At 48.2% G+C, this 12,736-nt stretch overlaps 1 protein-coding gene across 1 annotated transcript in view; it reads right to left on the bottom strand.

The window, feature by feature from the left end:
- Window positions 1-11,732, bottom strand: part of pcgf3 (polycomb group ring finger 3) — a 188,745-nt gene extending 177,013 nt beyond the window's left edge. Inside the window, exon 1 of the mRNA XM_078562731.1 lies at window positions 11,630-11,732. Coding sequence (XP_078418857.1) covers window positions 11,630-11,677 — 48 coding nt within the window. The 5' untranslated portion in view covers window positions 11,678-11,732. The remainder of the gene's footprint in view (window positions 1-11,629) is intronic.
- Window positions 11,733-12,736: the final 1,004 nt, after the last annotated feature.

The following is a 12,736-nucleotide window of genomic DNA, read 5'->3' as shown; positions in this document are numbered from 1 at the left end:
GAGCAATCACAACAACCACAGCACTGGAGCATGAGCAATCACTACAACCACAGCACTGGAGCATGAGCAATCACTATAACCACAGACCTGGAGCATGAGAAATCAATATAACCACAGCACTAGAGCATGAGCAATCACTATAATCACAGCACTGGAGCATGAGAAATCAATATAATCACTGCACTGGAGCATGAGCAATCACTATAACCACAGCAATGGAACATGAGCAATCACTAGAACCACAGCAATGGAGCATGAGCAATCACTAGAAGGACAGCACTGGAGCATGAGCAATCACTACAACCACAGCACTGGAGCATGAGCAATCACTGTAACCGCAGCACTGGAGCATGAGCAATCACTGAAACCGCAGCACTGGAGCATGAGAAATCACTATAACCACCGCACTGGAGCATGAAAAATCACTATATCCACTGCACTGGAGCATGAGCAATCACCATAACCACAGCACTGGAGCATGAACAATCACTATAACCACAGCATTGGAGCATGAGCAATCACTGTAACCGCAGCACTGGAGCATCAGCAATCACTATAAGCACAGCACTGGAGCATAAGAACTCACTATAACTACTGCACTGGAGCATGAGTAATAACTACAACCACAGCACTAGAGCATGAGCAATCACTGTAACCGCAGCATTGGAGCATGAGCAATCACTACAACCACAGCATTGGAGCATGAGCAATCACTACAACCACAGCACTGGAGCATGAGCAATCACTGTAACCGCAGCACTGGAGCATGAGCAATCACTACAACCACAGCATTGGAGCATGACCAATCACTGTAACCGTAGCACTGGAGCATGAGCAATCAGTGTAGCCGCAGCACTGAAGCATGAGCAATCACTATAACCACAGCACTGGAGCATAGGAACTCACTTTAAACACAGCACTGGAGCATGAGCAATCACTATAACCACTGCACGGGAGCATGAGCAATCACTATAACCACAGCACTGGAGCATGAGCAATCACTATATCCACATCACTGGAGCAAGAGAAATCACTATACCAACAGCACTGGAGCATGAGAAATCACTATAACCACAGCACTGGAGCATGAGCAATCACTACAACCACAGCACTGGAGCATGAGCAATCGCTATAACCACAGCACTGGAGCATGAGCAATCACTATAACCACAGCACTGGAGCATGAGCAGTCACTCTAACCACAGCACTGAAGTATGAGCGATCACTATAACCACAGCATTGGAGCATGAGCAATCACTATAACCACAGCACTGGAGCATGAGCAATTACTATAACCACAGCACTGGAGCATGAGCAATTACAATAACCACAGCACTGGAGCATGAGCAATAACTATAACAACAGCACTGGAGCATGAGCAATCACTACAACCACAGCACTGGAGCATGAGCAATCACTGTAACCGCAGTGCTGGAGCATGAGCAATCACTATAACCACAGCACTGGAGCATGAGCAATCACTACAACCACAGCACTGGAGCATGAGCAATCACTGTAACCACAGCACTGGAGCATGAGCCATCACTAAAACCACAGCACTGGAGCATGAGCATTCACTACAACCACAGCACTGGAGCATGAGCAATCACTGTAACCGCAGCACTGGAGCATGAGCAATCACTGTAACCGCAGCACTGGAGCATGAGCAATCACTATAACCACAGCACTGGAGCATAAGAACTCACTATAACCACAGTACTGGAGCATGAGCTATCACTATAACCACAGCACTGGAGCATGAGCAATCACTGTAACCACATCACTGAAGCATGAGCAATCACTATAACCACAGTACTGGAGCATGAGCTACCACTATAACCACAGCACTGGAGCATGAGCAATCACTATAACCACATCACTGGAGCATGAGCAATCACTATAACCACAGCACTGGAGCATGATCAATCACTATAACCACAGCACTGGAGCATGAGCAATCACTATAACCACAGCACTGGAGCATGAGCAATCACTATACCAACAGCACTGGAGCATGAGCAATCACTATAACAACAGCACTGGAGCATGAAAAATCACTATAACCACAGCACTGGAGCATGAGCAATCACCATAACCACAGCACTGGAGCATGAGCAATCACTATAACCACAGCATTGGAGGATGAGCAATCACTGTAACCACAGCACTTGCGCATGAGCAATCACTATAACCACAGCACTGGAGCATAAGAACTCACTATAACCATAGCACTGAAGCATGAGCAATCACTATAACCACGGCACTGGAGCATGAGCAATCACTACACCCACAGCACTGGAGAATCAGCAATCACTACAACCACAGCACTGGAGCATGAGCCATCACTATAACCACAGCACTGGAGCATGAACAATCACTATAACCGCAGCACTGGAGCGTGAGAAATCACTACAACCACAGCATTGGAGCATGAGCAATCACTGTAACCGCAGCACTGGAGCATGAGCAATCATTATAACCACTGCACTGGAGCATGAGCAATCACTACAACCACAGCACCGGAGCATGAGCAATCACTATAACCACAGCACTGGAGCATGAGCAATCACTATAACCACAGCACTGGAGTATAAGAACTCACTACAACCACAGCACTGGAGAATGAGCAATCACTACAACCACAGCACAGGAGCATGAGCAATCACTATAACCAACAGCACTGGAGCATGAGCAATCACTATACCAACAGCACTGGAGCATGAGAAATCACTATAACCACAGCACTGGAGCATGAGCAATCACTATAACAACAGCACAGGAGCATGAGCAATCACTATAACCACAGCACTGGAGCATGAGCAATCATTGTAACCACAGCACTGGAGCATGAGAAATCACTATAACCACAGCACTGGAGCATGAGAAATCACTATAACCACAGCACTGGAGCATGAGCAATCATTGTAACCACAGCACTGGAGCATGAGAAATCACTATAACCACAGCACTGGAGCATGAGCAATCACTATAACCACAGCACTGGAGCATGAGCAATCACCATAACCTCAGCACTTGATATTGAGCAATCACTATAACCACAGCACTGGAGCATGAGCAATCACCATAACCTCAGCACTGCAGCATGAGCAATCACTATAACCTCAGCACTGGAGAATGAGCAATCAGTATAACCACTGCACTGGAGCATGAGCAATCACCACAACCACAGCACTGGAGCATAAGAACTCACTATAACCACAGCACTGGATCATGAGCAATCACTATAACCACAGCACTGGAGCATAAGAACTCACCATAACCACAGCACTGGGGCATGAGCAATCACTATAACCACAGCACTGGAGCATAAGAACTCACTATAACCACAGCACTGGAGCATGAGCAATCACTATAACCACAGCACTGGAGCATAAGAACTCACTATAACCATAGCACTGGATCATGAGCAATCACTATAACCACAGCACTGGAGCATAAGAACTCACTATAACCACAGCACTGGAGAATCAGCAATCACTATGACCACAGCACTGGAGCATGAGCAATCACTATAACCACAGCACTGGAGCATAAGAACTCACTATAACCATAGCACTGAAGCATGAGCAATCACTATAACCACTGCACTGGAGCATGAGCAATCACTACAACCACAGCACTGGAGAATCAGCAATCACTACAACCACAGCACTGGAGCATGAGCCATCACTATAACCACAGCACTGGAGCATGAGCAATCACTATAACCGCAGCACTGGAGCATGAGCAATCACTACAACCACAGCATTGGTGCATGAGCAATCACTGTAACCGCAGCACTGGAGCATGAGCAATCACTATAACCACAGAACTGGAGCGTGAGAAATCACTATAACCATAGCACTGGAGCATGAGCAATCACTGTAACCACAGCACTGGAGCATGAGCAATCACTATAACCACAGCACTGGAGCATGAGCAATCACTATAACCACAGCACTGGAGCATGAGCAATCACTATAACCACAGCACTGGAGCATGAGCAATCACTACAACCACAGCACTGGAGCATGAGCAATCACTACAACCACAGCACTGGAGCATGAGCAATCACTATAACAGCAGCACTGGAGCATGAGCAATCACTGTAACCGCAGCACTGGAGCAGGAGCAATCACTATAACCACAGCACTGGAGCATGAGCAATCACTATAACCACAGCACTGGAGCATAAGAACTCACTACAACCACAGCACTGGAGAATGAGCAATCACTACAACCACAGCACTGGAGCATGAGCAATCACTATAACCACAGCACTGGAGCATGAGCAATCACTATAACCACAGCACTGGAGCATAAGAACTCACTACAACCACAGCACTGGAGAATGAGCAATCACTACAACCACAGCACAGGAGCATGAGCAATCACTATAACCACAGCACTGGAGCATGAGAAATCACTATAACCATAGCACTGGAGCATGAGAAATCACTGTAACCACAGCACTGGAGCATGAGCAATCACTGTAACCACAGCACTGGAGCATGAGCAATCACTATAACCACAGCACTGGAGCATGAGCAATCACTATAACCACAGCACTGGAGCATGAGCAATCACTACAACCACAGCACTGGAGCATGATCAATCACTATAACAGCAGCACTGGAGCATGAGCAATCACTGTAACCGCAGCACTGGAGCAGGAGCAATCACTATAACCACAGCACTGGAGCATAAGAACTCACTATAACCACAGCACTGGAGCATAAGAACTCACTATAACCACAGCACTGGAGCATGAGCAATCACTATAACCACTGCACTGGAGCATAAGAACTCACTTTAACCACAGCACTGGGGCATGAGCAATCACTATGACCACAGCACTGGAGCATGAGCAATCACTATAACCACAGCACTGGAGCATAAGAACTCACTATAACCATAGCACTGAAGCATGAGCAATCACTATAACCACTGCACTGGAGCATGAGCAATCACTACACCCACAGCACTGGAGAATCAGCAATCACTACAACCACAGCACTGGAGCATGAGCCATCACTATAACCACAGCACTGGAGCATGAACAATCACTATAACCGCAGCACTGGAGCATGAGCAATCACTACAACCACAGCATTGGAGCATGAGCAATCACTGTAACCGCAGCACTGGAGCATGAGCAATCACTATAACCACTGCACTGGAGCATGAGCAATCACTACAACCACAGCACTGGAGCATGAGCAATCACTATAACCACAGCACTGGAGCATGAGCAATCACTATAATCACAGCACTGGAGTATAAGAACTCACTACAACCACAGCACTGGAGAATGAGCAATCACTACAACCACAGCACAGGAGCATGAGCAATCACTATAACCACAGCACAGGAGCATGAGAAATCACTATACCAACAGCACTGGAGCATGAGCAATCACTATACGAACAGCACTGGAGCATGAGAAATCACTATAACCACAGCACTGGAGCATGAGCAATCACTATAACAACAGCACAGGAGCATGAGAAATCACTATAACCACAGCACTGGAGCATGAGAAATCACTATAACCACAGCACTGGAGCATGAGCAATCACTATAACCACAGCACTGGAGCATGAGCAATCACCATAACCTCAGCACTTGATATTGAGCAATCACTATAACCACAGCACTGGAGCATGAGCAATCACCATAACCTCAGCACTGCAGCATGAGCAATCACTATAACCTCAGCACTGGAGAATGAGCAATCAGTATAACCACTGCACTGGAGCATGAGCAATCACCACAACCACAGCACTGGAGCATAAGAACTCACTATAACCACAGCACTGGATCATGAGCAATCACTATAACCACAGCACTGGAGCATAAGAACTCACCATAACCACAGCACTGGGGCATGAGCAATCACTATAACCACAGCACTGGAGCATAAGAACTCACTATAACCACAGCACTGGAGCATGAGCAATCACTATAACCACAGCACTGGAGCATAAGAACTCACTATAACCATAGCACTGGATCATGAGCAATCACTATAACCACAGCACTGGAGCATAAGAACTCACTATAACCACAGCACTGGGGCATGAGCAATCACTATGACCATAGCACTGGAGCATGAGCAATCACTATAACCACAGCACTGGAGCATAAGAACTCACTATAACCATAGCACTGAAGCATGAGCAATCACTATAACCACTGCACTGGAGCATGAGCAATCACTACAACCACAGCACTGGAGAATCAGCAATCACTACAACCACAGCACTGGAGCATGAGCCATCACTATAACCACAGCACTGGAGCATGAGCAATCACTATAACCGCAGCACTGGAGCATGAGCAATCACTACAACCACAGCATTGGTGCATGAGCAATCACTGTAACCGCAGCACTGGAGCATGAGCAATCACTATAACCACAGCACTGGAGCATAAGAACTCACTACAACCACAGCACTGGAGAATGAGCAATCACTACAACCACAGCACTGGAGCATGAGCAATCACTATAACCACAGCACTGGAGCATGAGCAATCACTATAACCACAGCACTGGAGCATAAGAACTCACTACAACCACAGCACTGGAGAATGAGCAATCACTACAACCACAGCACAGGAGCATGAGCAATCACTATAACCACAGCACTGGAGCATAAGAACTCACTACAACCACAGCACTGGAGAATGAGCAATCACTACAACCACAGCACAGGAGCATGAGAAATCACTATACCAACAGCACTGGAGCATGAGCAGTCACAATACCAACAGCACTGGAGCATGAGAAATCACGATAACCACAGCACTGGAGCATGAGCAATCACTATAACAACAGCACTGGAGCATGAGCAATCATTGTAACCACAGCACTGGAGCATGAGAAATCACTATAACCACAGCACTGGAGCATGAGCAATCACTATAACCACAGCACTGGAGCATGATCAATCACTGTAACCACAGCACTGGAGCATGAGCCATCACTATAACCACAGCACTGGAGCATGAGAAATCACTATAACCATAGCACTGGAGCATGAGAAATCACTGTAACCACAGCACTGGAGCATGAGCAATCACTGTAACCACAGCACTGGAGCATGAGCAATCACTATAACCACAGCACTGGAGCATGAGCGATCACTATAACCACAGCACTGGAGCATGAGCAATCACTACAACCACAGCACTGGAGCATGAGCAATCACTACAACCACAGCACTGGAGCATGAGCAATCACTATAACAGCAGCACTGGAGCATGAGCAATCACTGTAACCGCAGCACTGGAGCAGGAGCAATCACTATAACCACAGCACTGGAGCATGAGCAATCACTCTACCCGCAGCACTGGAGCATGAGCAATCACTATAACCACAGCACTGGAGCATGAGCAATCACTCTACCCGCAGCACTGGAGCATGAGCAATCACTGTAACCGCAGCACTGGAGCATGAGCAATCATAATAACCACAGCACTGGAGCATGAGCAATCACTGTAACCACAGCACTGGAACATTAGCAGGCACTGTTAATTAATATAGCACTGGAGCTTTATCATTATTAACAAACACTGAAGCATGAGCAAGGACTGTTAATTACCACAGCACTGGAATGTGGAGAAGTATCAGTGAGAGAAAATTATCGGATGACGAAAAGTTGTAACAGATAAGGAATGTTAGTGTACCTTTCGTGAATTTTAAAAATCATAAAAAATCAGTCATTAAGAGAGGTTTAAATTTAGCAAAAGCTGGAGTGCAGAACGGAGTCCTCCTGTGCTTGCTAGATCAGAGCTGCAGGGTTGCAAGATGCCTCTATTTCACCAATAGCTTCACTCAATCTATCTCATTAGTATTTCAAAAAAACAGTTACAATAAAGCATCCAAAGTTTCTGAAGTTACAACAGGTAAATTGTGTGGAAGTGAAAAATTATTAGCCTAGCAATAAATTGATTCCAAACTTCAAATCTTTATTAAAAGGAATATCAAAGAGATAATTGCTTTCCATTTTTTAAACATGGTGGTGTATGTTTTAGTATTGAAGAACTCTACTTTGCACTTGTTTGTATTGAATTTAGCCAATCATCACCCACCTCACCCCAGAGGACTGAATTTACAGCGCTGTTCCCTTGTTTTGCTTAATCCTGTACCTGAAAATCTACCTTAATTTTAAAAACATTTTCAGATAGTGCATCAAATGGATTCCGCTCAATCACAAAGGATTGAGGCAGAAACTTTATCTATTAATTCATAATGATACACATAAGTCAAATCAGCTGCTTGGTGTTCAGTTGATCGGGCCTCACTAGAATGTCCAGTAGTCGGTCTTTTTTTGGAGGATAGGAAAACCACACAGCAGCAAGAAAGATTACAAATGACAGATCTTTGATGGCGGCAGGGACATACTGAGAGCGCGGGTAGCAAGGCAAATGGGATCTTGGGCTTCATAAACAGAGGTATTATGCACAAAAGCAGGGAGGTTATGCTGAACATACATCAAGCTCTAGTTAAGCCACAACTAGAATATTGCGCCCAGTTTTGGTCACCAAACTTTAGGAAGGGTGAGAGGGCCCTTGAGAAAGTGCAGAGATTTACCAGAACAGTTCGAGGGATGAGGGATCTTAACTGCATGGTTAGGTCGGAGAAGCTAGGGTTGTTCCCCTTGGAGCAAAGGAGATTGAGGGGATAGTTGATAAAAATGTACAAGATTATGACAGGTGTAAATAAGGTAGACAAAGAAAAGCTGTTCCCATTAGCTGATGGTACAAGGGCCAAGAGGACATAGGTTTAAGGTTTTGGGCAAGAGATGAGGGGGGGTTGTTGTGTGAGGAAGAACTTTTTTTTAAACACAGCGAGCGGCAATGGCCTGGAACTCGCTGCCTAGAAGGGTGCTGAAAGCGGAGAAGATGAATGATTTCAAAAGGAAATTGGATGGACATTTGAAGGAAATAAACTTTCAGATACAGGAATAGAGTGAGGGAAAGGACTGGCTGAAGTGTTCTAGAGAGCCAGCATGAACTCGATGGGCTGAATGGCCTCTTTCTGTGCAGTAATGACATTACACAGTTCACACATATTCACCAGACAATGGACAGTAAAGTGAAATTCTTAATCATAAGGGGACATGGAAGACACCAACAGCACTGAACCCAAGAAGAAATCAGTGCAGATCCAGTATTTGTTACACAAATTCTATTAAAGTGCCGCAGCTGAAAAGTTAAACTCTGTTCCCTTCAGAGATGCTGATGGACATGGTGTGTATTTCCATCATTTCCTGTTTTACACCATGTTATTAAGAATTTGCTTATCTACATACTGGATTGTAATGCAGCAACAAGAATTCTTACCAAGCTATACATGTCACATGTTGAATCACCAACTAGCATATTAAATCACAACAAATGGTAAAGACTTCCCATTCATGCAAATTGTCACCAATTTGGTGTCTTTTCCTCATAGCACTGACTCAATATCAGATCTCACATCAGAGAAACAAAAATAGCGTAACCTCTTAGGCGGCAGCTTTTACCATCGTACTAACAGAGACAGATCAATCAAAAATAAATATCTTATAGCAGTAATCAAATGTACAAAGACCAGTCACACTGAACAGGAGTCAAAGAAAAAAGGTAGCAAATTGCAGGAAATGAAGTGGCTTGGGGGAATGCAGACTATTGGCAGGGAAAGAAGTTTGGAGAGACGGTGGAGGGAGGATAGAAAGAGTTGCAAAGGTTCAGAAAAGTGAGGGGCTTGACAGGTGGATAAATGGTAACGGTTGAGGACACAGAGTATATGGGCAACTATGAGTTTATCAGGACAATGGGGACAGGATTACAAATTGGTGAGGGTATATTTGGGTTTTATTGGGAACCATGGTGGCAAGATGCTATGTGGGGCAGAGGGTGAGGTTTTCTTGGTGACCTTGATGACAGGATGGTATATTAGGGGGTTTATTGAAGACCAGGTTGACAGGATAGTATATTAGGGGGGTTATTAAGGGCCAGGTTGATAGGATGGTATATTAGGGGGTTTATTAGGGACCAGGTTGACAGGATGGTATATTAGGGGGTTTATTAGGGACCAGGTTGACAGGATGGTATATTAGGTGGGTTATTAGGGGCCAGGTTGACAGGATGGTATATTAGGGGGGTTATTAGGGAACAGGTTGACAGGATGGTATATTAGGGGGTTTATTAGGGACCAGGTTGACAGGATGGTATATTAGGGGGGTTATTAGGGGCCAGGTTGACAGGATGGTATATTAGGGGGTTTATTAGGGACCAGGTTGACAGGATGGTATATTAGGGGGGTTATTAGGGGCCAGGTTGACAGGATGGTATATTAGGGGGTTTATTAGGGACCAGGTTGACAGGATGGTATATTAGGTGGGTTATTAGGGGCCAGGTTGACAGGATGGTATATTAGGGGGGTTATTAGGGAACAGGTTGACAGGATGGTATATTAAGGGGTTTATTAGGGACCAGGTTGACAGGATGGAATATTAGGGAGGTTATTAGGGGCCAGGTTGACAATATGATATGTTTGGGGGGGGTTATTAGGGGCCAGGTTGACAGGATGGTATATTAGGGCGTTAATTAGGGGCCAGGTTGACAGGATGTTATATTAGAGGGTTAATTAGGGGCCAGGTTGACAGGATGGTATATTAGGGGGGTGATTGCAGACCAGGTTGACAGGATGGTATAGTAGGGGGTTTATTAGGGACCAGGTTGACAGGATGGTATATTAGGGGGGTTATTGGAGATCAGGTTGACAGGATGGTATATTAGGGGCCAGGTTGACAGGATGGTATATTAGGGGGGTTATTGGAGGCCAGGTTGACAGGATGGTATATTAGGGGGTTTATTAGGGGCCAGGTTGACAGGATGGTATATTAGGGGGGTTATTGGAGACCACATTGACAGGATGATATGTTAGGGGGGTTACTAGGGACCAGGTTGACAGGATGGTATGTTAGGGGGGTTATTAGGGACCAGGTTGACAGGATGGTATATTAGGGGGGTTATTAGGGACCAGGTTGACAGGATGGTATATTAGGGGGTTATTAGGGGCCAGGTTGACAGGATGGTATATTAAGGGGGTTATTAGCGGGTATATTGAGGGGGGTATATTGAGGGAGGTATATTGAGGGGGGTATATTGAGGGGGTTATATTGAGGGGGTTATATTGAGGGGGGTATCTTGAGGGGGGTATATTGAGGGGGGTATATTGAGGGGGGTATATTGAGGGGGGTATATTGAGGGGGGTATATTGAGGGGGGTATATTGAGGGGGTTATGACGAGTCCGGGCTCCTGGCCGATTTCCCTGACACTGAATCAATGTGAAGCCTCAGCCCAGGGCGGAGGGGGTGCCCGGCACAAAGGATGACTAATCCCGCCGCTTGGGGCACTTGGCCCTCCAGCCCCCCGGCCTGAGTCTCCCCCCAGCCCCGGGCTCCGGGCCCCGGCCTCAGTTCCCAGGCGCCGCTCTCTCCCTCCCTCTCACTCCGCCCCTGGGTGTGTTTTTGGTGCGGAGCCGGGGGCGGGCGGGCGCGGTTCACTCGGCTCCGCGCGGGGCGGGTGGGATCGGGCCGGCCCAGGGCCTGGGGCAGCCCGGCCGCCGGGACTCACCTGTCTCCGCGGCGCTGCGAGGCTGAGGTGCGGCGGACTCGGACTCATTGATGGACAACCACCGCCGCTCTCCCCGTGACGCCACCGGCCTGCGCCCACCGACCGCAACGTCATCACCAAGCGCCCACAGTCAGCCTGCACATGCGCGGTGAGGTGTGAAAAGCACGTGCCGCTGGATTAGGGCGGGAAAGTGAGAGAGCAGACGGAGGAGGGAGGGAGGGAGGGAGCGAGGGGACCCGGGGGGGAGGGAGCGAGGGGACCCGGGGGGGGGGGGAGGGAGCGAGGGGACCCGGGGGGGGGGGGAGGGAGCGAGGGGACCCGGGGGGGGGGGGGAGGGAGCGAGGGGACCCGGGGCCGGGGGGGGGGGGGGAGGGAGCGAGGGGACCCGGGGGGGGGGGGGGGGAGAGGGGGGGGGGGTTAGGGGTGAGCTGAGGGACAGCGAGGGGAGAGGAGAATGAAGGGTGTATGGAAAGGAGCAGAGAGGAGACAGGAGAGCAATTTGAGTCTCGGCCTGAAGCTCTGGAATTCTTTCCCCACACGCTCACTCTCCCCCCACACGCTCACTCTCCCCCCACACGCTCACTCTCCCCCCACACGCTCACTCTCCCCCACACGCTCACTCTCCCCCCACACCCTCACTCTCCCCCCATTCCCCACACCCTCACTCTCCCCCTTTCCCCACACCCTCACTCTCCCCCCATTCCCCACACGCTCACTCTCCCCCCACACCCTCACTCTCCCCCCATTCCCCACACCCTCACTCTCCCCCCTTTCCCCACACCCTCACTCTCCCCCCTTTCCCCACACCCTCACTCTCCCCCCTTTCCCCACACCCTCACTCTCCCCCCTTTCCCCACACCCTCACTCTCCCCCCTTTCCCCACACCCTCACTCTCCCCCCTTTCCCCACACCCTCACTCTCTCCCCTTTCCCCACACCCTCACTCTCCCCCCCCTTTCCCCACACCCTCACTCTCCCCCCCCTTTCCCCACACCCTCACTCTCCCCCCCCTTTCCCCACACCCTCACTCTCCCCCCCCTTTCCCCACACCCTCACTCTCCCCCCCCTTTCCCCACACCCTCACTCTCCCCCCCCTTTCCCCACACCC

The sequence above is a fragment of the Cetorhinus maximus genome, chromosome 1 (genome assembly GCF_964194155.1).
Source record: "Cetorhinus maximus chromosome 1, sCetMax3.hap1.1, whole genome shotgun sequence".
Taxonomy (NCBI): Eukaryota; Metazoa; Chordata; class Chondrichthyes; order Lamniformes; family Cetorhinidae; genus Cetorhinus; species Cetorhinus maximus.
Note: the sequence above shows the minus strand (reverse complement) of the source record. Positions and strands in the feature narration are given on the sequence as shown.